Here is a 17,500-nt window from a genome sequence, read left to right on the forward strand (position 1 = left end):
CTGAGATATGTACTATCCAAGCCACCTCGGGTGGAAACAATTTGGAGAAGGAGTATGGATCAGATGACTCAGACAATGATCCTCAGCCTTTGGAAGAAAATCAGCACCTCATCACTGGCTTTCCCCCATGCATTGAAAGTAGAATAGTAACGTTTCCAAGCTGCAGTGAAGCATCAACTTCGGCCAAGGATACATCACTAGATACTTCATCGACTCCAAGAGGTACTTCTCCTTCCCCTTCTCAAACTAAGAAGAAGAAAGGAAAGAAAATGAGAAAAAGTAAAGGGCTGATAATGCCCTGATGCTGTTCTGTTAGTGTGTTTACAGCTTTATTTCCTTTATTTCCTTTTTATGTCAAATATAGGATCTTGGAACATATGGGGTCTTAATAGTCCCACTAAACAAAAAGTAGTTAGAGATTGGATTTATAAACACAACCTTGGTATTATTGGGTTGTTAGAAACTAAAATTGCTCCAGCTAGAATGGATTCAGTAATATCTGGCCTTTCCCTTCCCTCTTGGAAGTTTCTCTCCAATGTCAGTGCTCACCCCAGCTGCCGAATCTTAGTGGGCTGGGATCCCTTGCAGTATGACCTTGTCTGCTCCCATTATTCTGAGCAATGGGCAACGTGTGATGTTATCAAACTCTCCTCTCATGCCCATCTCAGGATAACATTTGTATATGGCCTTAATAATCCCTCTGGTCGTGGGACTCTGTGGAACTATATTCAGCATCAAGCCCCGTTATTTTCCTCATCTCCATGGGCCCTCCTAGGGGATTTCAATGCTATTCTAAGAACAACAGACCGATCTGGGGGGATGCATCCTGGTATGGCCACATGGAAGACTTTGGATGCTGCATTAATGATTCAGAACTTTCTCATATTTCATATTCAGGAATGATGTTCACTTGGCACAATGGTCAGTTGGGAAACTCGGCTATTATGAAGAAACTGGACTGGATTTTTGGGAATTCTTCTTTTCTAAACTCTTGGCCAGCAGCTCACTCTCAATTCCTCCCAAGAGATCACTCTGACCATAGCTCTATGGTTCTTACACTCAGCACCCCCCTTCCTCATTCCCCCGCTCCTTTCAAGTTCTTGAATGTGTGGGCTGATAGGGAGGACTTCCTGGATATAGTCAAATCCGTTTGGGAATCCCCGATCCGTGGCACTCCTATTTATAGATTCACTGCCAAGCTACGTCTGCTGAAGCATTCCCTCAAGACCTTGCATAGGCATCATACAAGTCACATCTCTAGCAGGGTAGCAGAGGCAAAGCAAAAATGGACTTCAACTCAAATCTTGCTAGATGAGTCTCCAGCCTCAGTAGATCTTCTTGCGGCTGAAAGGTACCATGCCAAGCTGTTCTCACAGTTATGCAAAGAGGAAGAAGCCATTTATAAGCAAAGATCAAGAATTCAATGGCTGCAACTGGGGGATCGAAATACTAAATTCTTCCATCGGTCCTTGATGCACAGGCAATCTAGAAATAACATCCATGCTCTAAATGATGAGGCAGGCATCCAGGTTGCTGATCAGAAGGGTATCGGGCAGGTGGCAGTCAGTTACTTTCAAAAACTTCTTTCAGCCAATCACACGCAATCGGAGCATGACTTCTCCACACTCTTTCCCTCACGTATCCCCGCAAGTAATATTTCTAGTCTGACTCAGCCAATTGCAGATGAAGAAATCAAGATGGCCCTATTCTCTATCCCCGATAATAAAGCCCCGGGTCCAGATGGTTTTACAGCTCTATTTTTTAAGCGATGCTGGAATATTATCGGAGTGGAATTCATCGCAGCTATTAAGCATTGTTTCAGGCGGAGCAATATTCCTTGCTGTGTTAATGCAACCAGAATTGCTCTAGTGCCCAAGGTGGAAAATCCTGCATGCATGGATGACTATCGACCTATCTCTTGTTGTAACGTCTTGTATAAGTGCATCTCCAAAGTCTTAGCCAACAGACTGAAAATCATCCTCCCGGATGTGATCGGCCCTTCTCAATCTGCATTTATCCCTGGTAGACAGATCTCAGACAATATCTTGCTCTCTCAGGAGCTTCTTCACAACTACCATCTAAATTCAGGCTCTGCTAGATGTGCACTGAAAGTCGACCTCAAAAAAGCTTTCGACACTATCAGCTGGGATTATATCCTGATGGGATTGAAGGCTGTTGGTATACCCGAATGCATGGTAAAGTGGATCCAAGTATGCATTTCATCGGCTCACTTCTCTGTTGGAATTAATGGCAACCTGCATGGTTTTTTCCAGTCATCTAGAGGGCTACGTCAGGGTGATCCCCTATCCCCTTATCTCTTTGTCCTTGCGATGGAAGGTTTAGGAGGTCTCCTAAGCATGGCATCATCAGAACCCACGTTCAGGTTTCACTGGAGATGCATCAAGAATAAAATCACACACCTCTGTTTTGCAGATGATGTTATGATCTTTTGCAATGCCGACTTAGGCTCAGTCCAGCTTATCAGGGAAGCTCTAGCCTCTTTTTCCAGGATATCAGGCCTCGCTATCAATCACAGTAAAAGTTCAGTTTTTTTGTCAGGAGTGGAGATGGGGCTTAGAAACGAAATTATTAACTGTCTGGGCTTCAACATGGGGACTTTGCCGGTGAAGTACCTTGGCGTCCCATTGATCAGCACTAGACTCACGCATCAACACTGCATGCCATTGATAGAACGTATAACCTCCAGGATTAAGAATTGGACAACAGCTTCTCTCACTTATGCTGGTCGGTTGCAGCTTATCAAGTCCACGTTATTCTCAATACAAGTCTACTGGTCCAGCATGTTCCTGTTACCTTGCCATACTATTCGCAAGATTGAGAGCATATTAGCTGCTTTTTTATGGAAGGGAACTTCTCTAAATCACGCAGGAGCCAAAGTTGCTTGGGCATCGCTATGCTATCCGTTGAAAGAAGGAGGCTTGGGGATCAAAAGCATTAGGACTTGGAACAATGCTGCAGTGTTGAAGCATGTGTGGAGATTACTTACAGAGAGCTCCTCAGTTTGGGTGGAGTGGGTGCATTCTAGCCTTCTCAGAGGGCGGTGCTTTTGGCATATCAACCCTCCATCAACCTCCTCATGGTCCTGGAGAAAGATTCTCCTCAGCCGAACTAAGTGCAAAGGTATGTTCACATCTTGCATTGGTAATGGAAAGAGCACATCTCTTTGGTTGGACTACTGGCTCCCGGATGCAAGAAGGATCTGCGATATCCTCCCATTTCGAGTATTAACCTCGACAGGACTGCCATGGAATGCGAAGGTTTCGGACATAATCTCAGAGGGGAGATGGACCTTCCCATCAGGACATCACGACCTGCAAACCATATGGAATTCAATCCATTTCCATCCCCGCACCCACTTGGCAGACCACTGTAAATGGCAAGGGCACCCCTCAGGCAAGTTCACGATAGATTCTGCATGGAACTTCCTTAGAGACTCCAGGCCAACCGACACAATGTACCATCTGATCTGGTTCCCAGAACACATCCCTCGCCAAGCCTTTATACTCTGGATTGCATCAATGGGGCGGCTGCACACCATGGACAGGCTTCTCTCTTTCCAAATCATCTCTTCTGCAACATGCATTCTATGTGGCCTGCATATGGAAACACACAATCACTTATTCTTCCAATGTACATACTCAGCTTTGGTGTGGAGAAATATCACAATGAAAACTCTTGTGAATTGGCCGAATATGGATTGGTATTGCCTATTACAGTGGGCAGCATCTACTTTCAGAAAAAAGAAAGACTTCTCTCATTGTTTATCTCGGTTAGCCCTCTCTGCAACAGTATATTCTTTGTGGTATGAGAGAAATAACAGAACCTTCAGCCAAGCCTTTCGGTCTGGCCAGCAACTCAGCGAGGAAGTCTTCGAAATTATTAGGTCTTGCCTGTTAAACAAGAATCCGGACCACATCCCAGACGTCTTCAAAAGCATTTGGAAGCTCCCCGAATCTTGAGTTCTCTGCAGTCTTGTTTCCGGGCTATGCATCCAGTGATATGAATTTTTTTGGGTCTTCTTTTCAAGAATCGGGTGGGGTTAGCTGCATTATCCTCTCTCCGTTGTCTTCCTTGTTTGCGGTTGCTGTCATGGACACTATTCACGTGACATTTGGGGCCTTCTAGATAGCTGTTGGAAAGGGCTCTGCTAATGGAAGGGAACGAGTGGGCTCACCTGATATGGAAAGGGTGGAAGTCGGCAGCAATGTTAGCTGTATGGTGCAGCTCACGGCTCTTGAATTTCTTCCAGCATGGCCCTGTTCACGTGAAGCACCTACAAAGTTTTCACTCTTCCAGCACAGTGGGTTCAAATTCTGCACTTTATTATTCAAAGTTGGGGACACAAGCCCACGGTTTTGCTGCTGCAGTGAGGCTAAATTCTTTTGTTTCTTCGCATGGGGCCTTAGCCCACGGCTTGCTGCTGTAGGGATGGGGCCTGTAGCCCAAGAGACTTTAGCATCTGCTAAATTATTCAAATGCTCTGGAGTCTTGCCAAGAAAAAGCAAAAAAAAAAAAAAAAAAAAAAAAAAAAAAAAAAAAAAGAGTATGAAACGCCTTCTTTCCAATTTGAACACAATTGATGATGATTTGTTCACGTCGAGCCTGGGCACTGTTCAGGGAGGCCATGCATGTATTTTTTCTTTACATTGTTCTTCGTTTCTTCGTTTTTTAGCTGCTTGCATACAGTTTTTTTTTTTCTCTTGGGGTATGGCCCCTCGTAGCAATGTAGAAAATTTCCTTCATTTATATACATCTTAATTTTCAAAAAAAAAGGGTTTAGGGTTTAGGGTTTAGGGTTTAGGGTTTAGGGTTTAGGGTTTAGGGTTTAGGGTTTAGGGTTTAGGGTTTAGGGTTTAGGGTTTAGGGTTTAGGGTTTAGGGTTTAGGGTTTAGGGTTTAGGGTTTAGGGTTTAGGGTTTAGGGTTTAGGGTTTAGGGTTTAGGGTTTAGGGTTTAGGGTTTAGGGTTTAGGGTTTAGGGTTTAGGGTTTAGGGTTTAGGGTTTAGGGTTTAGGGTTTAGGGTTTAGGGTTTAGGGTTTAGGGTTTAGGGTTTAGGGTTTAGGGTTTAGGGTTTAGGGTTTAGGGTTTAGGGTTTAGGGTTTAGGGTTTAGGGTTTAGGGTTTAGGGTTTAGGGTTTAGGGTTTAGGGTTTAGGGTTTAGGGTTTAGGGTTTAGGGTTTAGGGTTTAGGGTTTAGGGTTTAGGGTTTAGGGTTTAGGGTTTAGGGTTTAGGGTTTAGGGTTTAGGGTTTAGGGTTTAGGGTTTAGGGTTTAGGGTTTAGGGTTTAGGGTTTAGGGTTTAGGGTTTAGGGTTTAGGGTTTAGGGTTTAGGGTTTAGGGTTTAGGGTTTAGGGTTTAGGGTTTAGGGTTTAGGGTTTAGGGTTTAGGGTTTAGGGTTTAGGGTTTAGGGTTTAGGGTTTAGGGTTTAGGGTTTAGGGTTTAGGGTTTAGGGTTTAGGGTTTAGGGTTTAGGGTTTAGGGTTTAGGGTTTAGGGTTTAGGGTTTAGGGTTTAGGGTTTAGGGTTTAGGGTTTAGGGTTTAGGGTTTAGGGTTTAGGGTAGGGTTTAGGGTTTAGGGTTTAGGGTTTAGGGTTTAGGGTTTAGGGTTTAGGGTTTAGGGTTTAGGGTTTAGGGTTTAGGGTTTAGGGTTTAGGGTTTAGGGTTTAGGGTTTAGGGTTTAGGGTTTAGGGTTTAGGGTTTAGGGTTTAGGGTTTAGGGTTTAGGGTTTAGGGTTTAGGGTTTAGGGTTTAGGGTTTAGGGTTTAGGGTTTAGGGTTTTAGGGTTTAGGGTTTTAGGGTTTAGGGTTTAGGGTTTAGGGTTTAGGGTTTAGGGTTTAGGGTTTAGGGTTTAGGGTTTAGGGTTTAGGGTTTAGGGTTTAGGGTTTAGGGTTTAGGGTTTAGGGTTTAGGGTTTAGGGTTTAGGGTTTAGGGTTTAGGGTTTAGGGTTTAGGGTTTAGGGTTTAGGGTTTAGGGTTTAGGGTTTAGGGTTTAGGGTTTAGGGTTTAGGGTTTAGGGTTTAGGGTTTAGGGTTTAGGGTTTAGGGTTTAGGGTTTAGGGTTTAGGGTTTAGGGTTTAGGGTTTAGGGTTTAGGGTTTAGGGTTTAGGGTTTAGGGTTTAGGGTTTAGGGTTTAGGGTTTAGGGTTTAGGGTTTAGGGTTTAGGGTTTAGGGTTTAGGGTTTAGGGTTTAGGGTTTAGGGTTTAGGGTTTAGGGTTTAGGGTTTAGGGTTTAGGGTTTAGGGTTTAGGGTTTAGGGTTTAGGGTTTAGGGTTTAGGGTTTAGGGTTTAGGGTTTAGGGTTTAGGGTTTAGGGTTTAGGGTTTAGGGTTTAGGGTTTAGGGTTTAGGGTTTAGGGTTTAGGGTTTAGGGTTTAGGGTTTAGGGTTTAGGGTTTAGGGTTTAGGGTTTAGGGTTTAGGGTTTAGGGTTTAGGGTTTAGGGTTTAGGGTTTAGGGTTTAGGGTTTAGGGTTTAGGGTTTAGGGTTTAGGGTTTAGGGTTTAGGGTTTAGGGTTTAGGGTTTAGGGTTTAGGGTTTAGGGTTTAGGGTTTAGGGTTTAGGGTTTAGGGTTTAGGGTTTAGGGTTTAGGGTTTAGGGTTTAGGGTTTAGGGTTTAGGGTTTAGGGTTTAGGGTTTAGGGTTTAGGGTTTAGGGTTTAGGGTTTAGGGTTTAGGGTTTAGGGTTTAGGGTTTAGGGTTTAGGGTTTAGGGTTTAGGGTTTAGGGTTTAGGGTTTAGGGTTTAGGGTTTAGGGTTTAGGGTTTAGGGTTTAGGGTTTTAGGGTTTAGGGTTTAGGGTTTAGGGTTTAGGGTTTAGGGTTTAGGGTTTAGGGTTTAGGGTTTAGGGTTTAGGGTTTAGGGTTTAGGGTTTAGGGTTTAGGGTTTAGGGTTTAGGGTTTAGGGTTTAGGGTTTAGGGTTTAGGGTTTAGGGTTTAGGGTTTAGGGTTTAGGGTTTAGGGTTTAGGGTTTAGGGTTTAGGGTTTAGGGTTTAGGGTTTAGGGTTTAGGGTTTAGGGTTTAGGGTTTAGGGTTTAGGGTTTAGGGTTTAGGGTTTAGGGTTTAGGGTTTAGGGTTTAGGGTTTAGGGTTTAGGGTTTAGGGTTTAGGGTTTAGGGTTTAGGGTTTAGGGTTTAGGGTTTAGGGTTTAGGGTTTAGGGTTTAGGGTTTAGGGTTTAGGGTTTAGGGTTTAGGGTTTAGGGTTTAGGGTTTAGGGTTTAGGGTTTAGGGTTTAGGGTTTAGGGTTTAGGGTTTAGGGTTTAGGGTTTAGGGTTTAGGGTTTAGGGTTTAGGGTTTAGGGTTTAGGGTTTAGGGTTTAGGGTTTAGGGTTTAGGGTTTAGGGTTTAGGGTTTAGGGTTTAGGGTTTAGGGTTTAGGGTTTAGGGTTTAGGGTTTAGGGTTTAGGGTTTAGGGTTTAGGGTTTAGGGTTTAGGGTTTAGGGTTTAGGGTTTAGGGTTTAGGGTTTAGGGTTTAGGGTTTAGGGTTTAGGGTTTAGGGTTTAGGGTTTAGGGTTTAGGGTTTAGGGTTTAGGGTTTAGGGTTTAGGGTTTAGGGTTTAGGGTTTAGGGTTTAGGGTTTAGGGTTTAGGGTTTAGGGTTTAGGGTTTAGGGTTTAGGGTTTAGGGTTTAGGGTTTAGGGTTTAGGGTTTAGGGTTTAGGGTTTAGGGTTTAGGGTTTAGGGTTTAGGGTTTAGGGTTTAGGGTTTAGGGTTTAGGGTTTAGGGTTTAGGGTTTAGGGTTTAGGGTTTAGGGTTTAGGGTTTAGGGTTTAGGGTTTAGGGTTTAGGGTTTAGGGTTTAGGGTTTAGGGTTTAGGGTTTAGGGTTTAGGGTTTAGGGTTTAGGGTTTAGGGTTTAGGGTTTAGGGTTTAGGGTTTAGGGTTTAGGGTTTAGGGTTTAGGGTTTAGGGTTTAGGGTTTAGGGTTTAGGGTTTAGGGTTTAGGGTTTAGGGTTTAGGGTTTAGGGTTTAGGGTTTAGGGTTTAGGGTTTAGGGTTTAGGGTTTAGGGTTTAGGGTTTAGGGTTTAGGGTTTAGGGTTTAGGGTTTAGGGTTTAGGGTTTAGGGTTTAGGGTTTAGGGTTTAGGGTTTAGGGTTTAGGGTTTAGGGTTTAGGGTTTTAGGGTTTAGGGTTTAGGGTTTAGGGTTTAGGGTTTAGGGTTTAGGGTTTAGGGTTTAGGGTTTAGGGTTTAGGGTTTAGGGTTTAGGGTTTAGGGTTTAGGGTTTAGGGTTTAGGGTTTAGGGTTTAGGGTTTAGGGTTTAGGGTTTAGGGTTTAGGGTTTAGGGTTTAGGGTTTAGGGTTTAGGGTTTAGGGTTTAGGGTTTAGGGTTTAGGGTTTAGGGTTTTAGGGTTTAGGGTTTAGGGTTTAGGGTTTAGGGTTTAGGGTTTTAGGGTTTAGGGTTTAGGGTTTAGGGTTTAGGGTTTAGGGTTTAGGGTTTAGGGTTTAGGGTTTAGGGTTTAGGGTTTAGGGTTTAGGGTTTAGGGTTTAGGGTTTAGGGTTTAGGGTTTAGGGTTTAGGGTTTAGGGTTTAGGGTTTAGGGTTTAGGGTTTAGGGTTTAGGGTTTAGGGTTTAGGGTTTAGGGTTTAGGGTTTAGGGTTTAGGGTTTAGGGTTTAGGGTTTAGGGTTTAGGGTTTAGGGTTTAGGGTTTAGGGTTTAGGGTTTAGGGTTTAGGGTTTAGGGTTTAGGGTTTAGGGTTTAGGGTTTAGGGTTTAGGGTTTAGGGTTTAGGGTTTAGGGTTTAGGGTTTAGGGTTTAGGGTTTAGGGTTTAGGGTTTAGGGTTTAGGGTTTAGGGTTTAGGGTTTAGGGTTTAGGGTTTAGGGTTTAGGGTTTAGGGTTTAGGGTTTAGGGTTTAGGGTTTAGGGTTTAGGGTTTAGGGTTTAGGGTTTAGGGTTTAGGGTTTAGGGTTTAGGGTTTAGGGTTTAGGGTTTAGGGTTTAGGGTTTAGGGTTTAGGGTTTAGGGTTTAGGGTTTAGGGTTTAGGGTTTAGGGTTTAGGGTTTAGGGTTTAGGGTTTAGGGTTTAGGGTTTAGGGTTTAGGGTTTAGGGTTTAGGGTTTAGGGTTTAGGGTTTTTAGGGTTTAGGGTTTAGGGTTTAGGGTTTAGGGTTTAGGGTTTAGGGTTTAGGGTTTAGGGTTTAGGGTTTAGGGTTTAGGGTTTAGGGTTTAGGGTTTAGGGTTTAGGGTTTAGGGTTTAGGGTTTAGGGTTTAGGGTTTAGGGTTTAGGGTTTAGGGTTTAGGGTTTAGGGTTTAGGGTTTAGGGTTTAGGGTTTAGGGTTTAGGGTTTAGGGTTTAGGGTTTAGGGTTTAGGGTTTAGGGTTTAGGGTTTAGGGTTTAGGGTTTAGGGTTTAGGGTTTAGGGTTTAGGGTTTAGGGTTTAGGGTTTAGGGTTTAGGGTTTAGGGTTTAGGGTTTAGGGTTTAGGGTTTAGGGTTTAGGGTTTAGGGTTTAGGGTTTAGGGTTTAGGGTTTAGGGTTTAGGGTTTAGGGTTTAGGGTTTAGGGTTTAGGGTTTAGGGTTTAGGGTTTAGGGTTTAGGGTTTAGGGTTTAGGGTTTAGGGTTTAGGGTTTAGGGTTTAGGGTTTAGGGTTTAGGGTTTAGGGTTTAGGGTTTAGGGTTTAGGGTTTAGGGTTTAGGGTTTAGGGTTTAGGGTTTAGGGTTTAGGGTTTAGGGTTTAGGGTTTAGGGTTTAGGGTTTAGGGTTTAGGGTTTAGGGTTTAGGGTTTAGGGTTTAGGGTTTAGGGTTTAGGGTTTAGGGTTTAGGGTTTAGGGTTTAGGGTTTAGGGTTTAGGGTTTAGGGTTTAGGGTTTAGGGTTTAGGGTTTAGGGTTTAGGGTTTAGGGTTTAGGGTTTAGGGTTTAGGGTTTAGGGTTTAGGGTTTAGGGTTTAGGGTTTAGGGTTTAGGGTTTAGGGTTTAGGGTTTAGGGTTTAGGGTTTAGGGTTTAGGGTTTAGGGTTTAGGGTTTAGGGTTTAGGGTTTAGGGTTTAGGGTTTAGGGTTTAGGGTTTAGGGTTTAGGGTTTAGGGTTTAGGGTTTAGGGTTTAGGGTTTAGGGTTTAGGGTTTAGGGTTTAGGGTTTAGGGTTTAGGGTTTAGGGTTTAGGGTTTAGGGTTTAGGGTTTAGGGTTTAGGGTTTAGGGTTTAGGGTTTAGGGTTTAGGGTTTTAGGGTTTAGGGTTTAGGGTTTAGGGTTTAGGGTTTAGGGTTTAGGGTTTAGGGTTTAGGGTTTAGGGTTTAGGGTTTAGGGTTTAGGGTTTAGGGTTTAGGGTTTAGGGTTTAGGGTTTAGGGTTTAGGGTTTAGGGTTTAGGGTTTAGGGTTTAGGGTTTAGGGTTTAGGGTTTAGGGTTTAGGGTTTAGGGTTTAGGGTTTAGGGTTTAGGGTTTAGGGTTTAGGGTTTAGGGTTTAGGGTTTAGGGTTTAGGGTTTAGGGTTTAGGGTTTAGGGTTTAGGGTTTAGGGTTTAGGGTTTAGGGTTTAGGGTTTAGGGTTTAGGGTTTAGGGTTTAGGGTTTTTAGGGTTTAGGGTTTAGGGTTTAGGGTTTAGGGTTTAGGGTTTAGGGTTTAGGGTTTAGGGTTTAGGGTTTAGGGTTTAGGGTTTAGGGTTTAGGGTTTAGGGTTTAGGGTTTAGGGTTTAGGGTTTAGGGTTTAGGGTTTAGGGTTTAGGGTTTAGGGTTTAGGGTTTAGGGTTTAGGGTTTAGGGTTTAGGGTTTAGGGTTTAGGGTTTAGGGTTTAGGGTTTAGGGTTTAGGGTTTAGGGTTTAGGGTTTAGGGTTTAGGGTTTAGGGTTTAGGGTTTAGGGTTTAGGGTTTAGGGTTTAGGGTTTAGGGTTTAGGGTTTAGGGTTTAGGGTTTAGGGTTTAGGGTTTAGGGTTTAGGGTTTAGGGTTTAGGGTTTAGGGTTTAGGGTTTAGGGTTTAGGGTTTAGGGTTTAGGGTTTAGGGTTTAGGGTTTAGGGTTTAGGGTTTAGGGTTTAGGGTTTAGGGTTTAGGGTTTAGGGTTTAGGGTTTAGGGTTTAGGGTTTAGGGTTTAGGGTTTAGGGTTTAGGGTTTAGGGTTTAGGGTTTAGGGTTTAGGGTTTAGGGTTTAGGGTTTAGGGTTTAGGGTTTAGGGTTTAGGGTTTAGGGTTTAGGGTTTAGGGTTTAGGGTTTAGGGTTTAGGGTTTAGGGTTTAGGGTTTAGGGTTTAGGGTTTAGGGTTTAGGGTTTAGGGTTTAGGGTTTAGGGTTTAGGGTTTAGGGTTTAGGGTTTAGGGTTTAGGGTTTAGGGTTTAGGGTTTAGGGTTTAGGGTTTAGGGTTTAGGGTTTAGGGTTTAGGGTTTAGGGTTTAGGGTTTAGGGTTTAGGGTTTAGGGTTTAGGGTTTAGGGTTTAGGGTTTAGGGTTTAGGGTTTAGGGTTTAGGGTTTAGGGTTTAGGGTTTAGGGTTTAGGGTTTAGGGTTTAGGGTTTAGGGTTTAGGGTTTAGGGTTTAGGGTTTAGGGTTTAGGGTTTAGGGTTTAGGGTTTAGGGTTTAGGGTTTAGGGTTTAGGGTTTAGGGTTTTTTAGGGTTTAGGGTTTAGGGTTTAGGGTTTAGGGTTTAGGGTTTAGGGTTTAGGGTTTAGGGTTTAGGGTTTAGGGTTTAGGGTTTAGGGTTTAGGGTTTAGGGTTTAGGGTTTAGGGTTTAGGGTTTAGGGTTTAGGGTTTAGGGTTTAGGGTTTAGGGTTTAGGGTTTAGGGTTTAGGGTTTAGGGTTTAGGGTTTAGGGTTTAGGGTTTAGGGTTTAGGGTTTAGGGTTTAGGGTTTAGGGTTTAGGGTTTAGGGTTTAGGGTTTAGGGTTTAGGGTTTAGGGTTTAGGGTTTAGGGTTTAGGGTTTAGGGTTTAGGGTTTAGGGTTTAGGGTTTAGGGTTTAGGGTTTAGGGTTTAGGGTTTAGGGTTTAGGGTTTAGGGTTTAGGGTTTAGGGTTTAGGGTTTAGGGTTTAGGGTTTAGGGTTTAGGGTTTAGGGTTTAGGGTTTAGGGTTTAGGGTTTAGGGTTTAGGGTTTAGGGTTTAGGGTTTAGGGTTTAGGGTTTAGGGTTTAGGGTTTAGGGTTTAGGGTTTAGGGTTTAGGGTTTAGGGTTTAGGGTTTAGGGTTTAGGGTTTAGGGTTTAGGGTTTAGGGTTTAGGGTTTAGGGTTTAGGGTTTAGGGTTTAGGGTTTAGGGTTTAGGGTTTAGGGTTTAGGGTTTAGGGTTTAGGGTTTAGGGTTTAGGGTTTAGGGTTTAGGGTTTAGGGTTTAGGGTTTAGGGTTTAGGGTTTAGGGTTTAGGGTTTAGGGTTTAGGGTTTAGGGTTTAGGGTTTAGGGTTTAGGGTTTAGGGTTTAGGGTTTAGGGTTTAGGGTTTAGGGTTTAGGGTTTAGGGTTTAGGGTTTAGGGTTTAGGGTTTAGGGTTTAGGGTTTAGGGTTTAGGGTTTAGGGTTTAGGGTTTAGGGTTTAGGGTTTAGGGTTTAGGGTTTAGGGTTTAGGGTTTAGGGTTTAGGGTTTAGGGTTTAGGGTTTAGGGTTTAGGGTTTAGGGTTTAGGGTTTAGGGTTTAGGGTTTAGGGTTTAGGGTTTAGGGTTTAGGGTTTAGGGTTTAGGGTTTAGGGTTTAGGGTTTAGGGTTTAGGGTTTAGGGTTTAGGGTTTAGGGTTTAGGGTTTAGGGTTTAGGGTTTAGGGTTTAGGGTTTAGGGTTTAGGGTTTAGGGTTTAGGGTTTAGGGTTTAGGGTTTAGGGTTTAGGGTTTAGGGTTTAGGGTTTAGGGTTTAGGGTTTAGGGTTTAGGGTTTAGGGTTTAGGGTTTAGGGTTTAGGGTTTAGGGTTTAGGGTTTAGGGTTTAGGGTTTAGGGTTTAGGGTTTAGGGTTTAGGGTTTAGGGTTTAGGGTTTAGGGTTTAGGGTTTAGGGTTTAGGGTTTAGGGTTTAGGGTTTAGGGTTTAGGGTTTAGGGTTTAGGGTTTAGGGTTTAGGGTTTAGGGTTTAGGGTTTAGGGTTTAGGGTTTAGGGTTTAGGGTTTAGGGTTTAGGGTTTAGGGTTTAGGGTTTAGGGTTTAGGGTTTAGGGTTTAGGGTTTAGGGTTTAGGGTTTAGGGTTTAGGGTTTAGGGTTTAGGGTTTAGGGTTTAGGGTTTAGGGTTTAGGGTTTAGGGTTTAGGGTTTAGGGTTTAGGGTTTAGGGTTTAGGGTTTAGGGTTTAGGGTTTAGGGTTTAGGGTTTAGGGTTTAGGGTTTAGGGTTTAGGGTTTAGGGTTTAGGGTTTAGGGTTTAGGGTTTAGGGTTTAGGGTTTAGGGTTTAGGGTTTAGGGTTTAGGGTTTAGGGTTTAGGGTTTAGGGTTTAGGGTTTAGGGTTTAGGGTTTTAGGGTTTAGGGTTTAGGGTTTAGGGTTTAGGGTTTAGGGTTTAGGGTTTAGGGTTTAGGGTTTAGGGTTTAGGGTTTAGGGTTTAGGGTTTAGGGTTTAGGGTTTAGGGTTTAGGGTTTAGGGTTTAGGGTTTAGGGTTTAGGGTTTAGGGTTTAGGGTTTAGGGTTTAGGGTTTAGGGTTTAGGGTTTAGGGTTTAGGGTTTAGGGTTTAGGGTTTAGGGTTTAGGGTTTAGGGTTTAGGGTTTAGGGTTTAGGGTTTAGGGTTTAGGGTTTAGGGTTTAGGGTTTAGGGTTTAGGGTTTAGGGTTTAGGGTTTAGGGTTTAGGGTTTAGGGTTTAGGGTTTAGGGTTTAGGGTTTAGGGTTTAGGGTTTAGGGTTTAGGGTTTAGGGTTTAGGGTTTAGGGTTTAGGGTTTAGGGTTTAGGGTTTAGGGTTTAGGGTTTAGGGTTTAGGGTTTAGGGTTTAGGGTTTAGGGTTTAGGGTTTAGGGTTTAGGGTTTAGGGTTTAGGGTTTAGGGTTTAGGGTTTAGGGTTTAGGGTTTAGGGTTTAGGGTTTAGGGTTTAGGGTTTAGGGTTTAGGGTTTAGGGTTTAGGGTTTAGGGTTTAGGGTTTAGGGTTTAGGGTTTAGGGTTTAGGGTTTAGGGTTTAGGGTTTAGGGTTTAGGGTTTAGGGTTTAGGGTTTAGGGTTTAGGGTTTAGGGTTTAGGGTTTAGGGTTTAGGGTTTAGGGTTTAGGGTTTAGGGTTTAGGGTTTAGGGTTTAGGGTTTAGGGTTTAGGGTTTAGGGTTTAGGGTTTAGGGTTTAGGGTTTAGGGTTTAGGGTTTAGGGTTTAGGGTTTAGGGTTTAGGGTTTAGGGTTTAGGGTTTAGGGTTTAGGGTTTAGGGTTTAGGGTTTAGGGTTTAGGGTTTAGGGTTTAGGGTTTAGGGTTTAGGGTTTAGGGTTTAGGGTTTAGGGTTTAGGGTTTAGGGTTTAGGGTTTAGGGTTTAGGGTTTAGGGTTTAGGGTTTAGGGTTTAGGGTTTAGGGTTTAGGGTTTAGGGTTTAGGGTTTAGGGTTTAGGGTTTAGGGTTTAGGGTTTAGGGTTTAGGGTTTAGGGTTTAGGGTTTAGGGTTTAGGGTTTAGGGTTTAGGGTTTAGGGTTTAGGGTTTAGGGTTTAGGGTTTAGGGTTTAGGGTTTAGGGTTTAGGGTTTAGGGTTTAGGGTTTAGGGTTTAGGGTTTAGGGTTTAGGGTTTAGGGTTTAGGGTTTAGGGTTTAGGGTTTAGGGTTTTAGGGTTTAGGGTTTAGGGTTTAGGGTTTAGGGTTTAGGGTTTAGGGTTTAGGGTTTAGGGTTTAGGGTTTAGGGTTTAGGGTTTAGGGTTTAGGGTTTAGGGTTTAGGGTTTAGGGTTTAGGGTTTAGGGTTTAGGGTTTAGGGTTTAGGGTTTAGGGTTTAGGGTTTAGGGTTTAGGGTTTAGGGTTTAGGGTTTAGGGTTTAGGGTTTAGGGTTTAGGGTTTAGGGTTTAGGGTTTAGGGTTTAGGGTTTAGGGTTTAGGGTTTAGGGTTTAGGGTTTAGGGTTTAGGGTTTAGGGTTTAGGGTTTAGGGTTTAGGGTTTAGGGTTTAGGGTTTAGGGTTTAGGGTTTAGGGTTTAGGGTTTAGGGTTTAGGGTTTAGGGTTTAGGGTTTAGGGTTTAGGGTTTAGGGTTTAGGGTTTAGGGTTTAGGGTTTAGGGTTTAGGGTTTAGGGTTTAGGGTTTAGGGTTTAGGGTTTAGGGTTTAGGGTTTAGGGTTTAGGGTTTAGGGTTTAGGGTTTAGGGTTTAGGGTTTAGGGTTTAGGGTTTAGGGTTTAGGGTTTAGGGTTTAGGGTTTAGGGTTTAGGGTTTAGGGTTTAGGGTTTAGGGTTTAGGGTTTAGGGTTTAGGGTTTAGGGTTTAGGGTTTAGGGTTTAGGGTTTAGGGTTTAGGGTTTAGGGTTTAGGGTTTAGGGTTTAGGGTTTAGGGTTTAGGGTTTAGGGTTTAGGGTTTAGGGTTTAGGGTTTAGGGTTTAGGGTTTAGGGTTTAGGGTTTAGGGTTTAGGGTTTAGGGTTTAGGGTTTAGGGTTTAGGGTTTAGGGTTTAGGGTTTAGGGTTTAGGGTTTAGGGTTTAGGGTTTAGGGTTTAGGGTTTAGGGTTTAGGGTTTAGGGTTTAGGGTTTAGGGTTTAGGGTTTAGGGTTTAGGGTTTAGGGTTTAGGGTTTAGGGTTTTAGGGTTTAGGGTTTAGGGTTTAGGGTTTAGGGTTTAGGGTTTAGGGTTTAGGGTTTAGGGTTTAGGGTTTAGGGTTTTAGGGTTTAGGGTTTAGGGTTTAGGGTTTAGGGTTTAGGGTTTAGGGTTTAGGGTTTAGGGTTTAGGGTTTAGGGTTTAGGGTTTAGGGTTTAGGGTTTAGGGTTTAGGGTTTAGGGTTTAGGGTTTAGGGTTTAGGGTTTAGGGTTTAGGGTTTAGGGTTTAGGGTTTAGGGTTTAGGGTTTAGGGTTTAGGGTTTAGGGTTTAGGGTTTAGGGTTTAGGGTTTAGGGTTTAGGGTTTAGGGTTTAGGGTTTAGGGTTTAGGGTTTAGGGTTTAGGGTTTAGGGTTTAGGGTTTAGGGTTTAGGGTTTAGGGTTTTAGGGTTTAGGGTTTAGGGTTTAGGGTTTAGGGTTTAGGGTTTAGGGTTTAGGGTTTAGGGTTTAGGGTTTTAGGGTTTAGGGTTTAGGGTTTAGGGTTTAGGGTTTAGGGTTTAGGGTTTAGGGTTTAGGGTTTAGGGTTTAGGGTTTAGGGTTTAGGGTTTAGGGTTTAGGGTTTAGGGTTTAGGGTTTAGGGTTTAGGGTTTAGGGTTTAGGGTTTAGGGTTTAGGGTTTAGGGTTTAGGGTTTAGGGTTTAGGGTTTAGGGTTTAGGGTTTAGGGTTTAGGGTTTAGGGTTTAGGGTTTAGGGTTTAGGGTTTAGGGTTTAGGGTTTAGGGTTTAGGGTTTAGGGTTTAGGGTTTAGGGTTTAGGGTTTAGGGTTTAGGGTTTAGGGTTTAGGGTTTAGGGTTTAGGGTTTAGGGTTTAGGGTTTAGGGTTTAGGGTTTAGGGTTTAGGGTTTAGGGTTTAGGGTTTAGGGTTTAGGGTTTAGGGTTTAGGGTTTAGGGTTTAGGGTTTAGGGTTTAGGGTTTAGGGTTTAGGGTTTAGGGTTTAGGGTTTAGGGTTTAGGGTTTAGGGTTTAGGGTTTAGGGTTTAGGGTTTAGGGTTTAGGGTTTAGGGTTTAGGGTTTAGGGTTTAGGGTTTAGGGTTTAGGGTTTAGGGTTTAGGGTTTAGGGTTTAGGGTTTAGGGTTTAGGGTTTAGGGTTTAGGGTTTAGGGTTTAGGGTTTAGGGTTTAGGGTTTAGGGTTTAGGGTTTAGGGTTTAGGGTTTAGGGTTTAGGGTTTAGGGTTTAGGGTTTAGGGTTTAGGGTTTAGGGTTTAGGGTTTAGGGTTTAGGGTTTAGGGTTTAGGGTTTAGGGTTTAGGGTTTAGGGTTTAGGGTTTAGGGTTTAGGGTTTAGGGTTTAGGGTTTAGGGTTTAGGGTTTAGGGTTTAGGGTTTAGGGTTTAGGGTTTAGGGTTTAGGGTTTAGGGTTTAGGGTTTAGGGTTTAGGGTTTAGGGTTTAGGGTTTAGGGTTTAGGGTTTAGGGTTTAGGGTTTAGGGTTTAGGGTTTAGGGTTTAGGGTTTAGGGTTTAGGGTTTAGGGTTTAGGGTTTAGGGTTTAGGGTTTAGGGTTTAGGGTTTAGGGTTTAGGGTTTAGGGTTTAGGGTTTAGGGTTTAGGGTTTAGGGTTTAGGGTTTAGGGTTTAGGGTTTAGGGTTTAGGGTTTAGGGTTTAGGGTTTAGGGTTTAGGGTTTAGGGTTTAGGGTTTAGGGTTTAGGGTTTAGGGTTTAGGGTTTAGGGTTTAGGGTTTAGGGTTTAGGGTTTAGGGTTTAGGGTTTAGGGTTTAGGGTTTAGGGTTTAGGGTTTAGGGTTTAGGGTTTAGGGTTTAGGGTTTAGGGTTTAGGGTTTAGGGTTTAGGGTTTAGGGTTTAGGGTTTAGGGTTTAGGGTTTAGGGTTTAGGGTTTAGGGTTTAGGGTTTAGGGTTTAGGGTTTAGGGTTTAGGGTTTAGGGTTTAGGGTTTAGGGTTTAGGGTTTAGGGTTTAGGGTTTAGGGTTTAGGGTTTAGGGTTTAGGGTTTAGGGTTTAGGGTTTAGGGTTTAGGGTTTAGGGTTTAGGGTTTAGGGTTTAGGGTTAGGGTTT

At 43.3% G+C, this 17,500-nt stretch overlaps 1 protein-coding gene across 1 annotated transcript in view; it reads left to right on the plus strand.

Annotated features, from left to right (window-relative positions):
- LOC118032497 (uncharacterized) overlaps window positions 1-17,500 on the plus strand; it is a 27,481-nt gene that overhangs the window by 976 nt on the left and 9,005 nt on the right. Inside the window, exons 1-5 of the mRNA XM_073403852.1 lie at window positions 1-222; window positions 365-829; window positions 898-3,565; window positions 3,664-3,790; window positions 4,147-4,373. The exon at window positions 1-222 is cut by the window's left edge and continues 976 nt beyond it. Of these exons, the coding sequence (XP_073259953.1) occupies window positions 1-222; window positions 365-829; window positions 898-3,565; window positions 3,664-3,790; window positions 4,147-4,373 (3,709 nt within the window). The remainder of the gene's footprint in view (window positions 223-364; window positions 830-897; window positions 3,566-3,663; window positions 3,791-4,146; window positions 4,374-17,500) is intronic.

Source organism: Populus alba, chromosome 13 (assembly GCF_005239225.2).
Source record: "Populus alba chromosome 13, ASM523922v2, whole genome shotgun sequence".
NCBI classification, from domain to species: Eukaryota; Viridiplantae; Streptophyta; class Magnoliopsida; order Malpighiales; family Salicaceae; genus Populus; species Populus alba.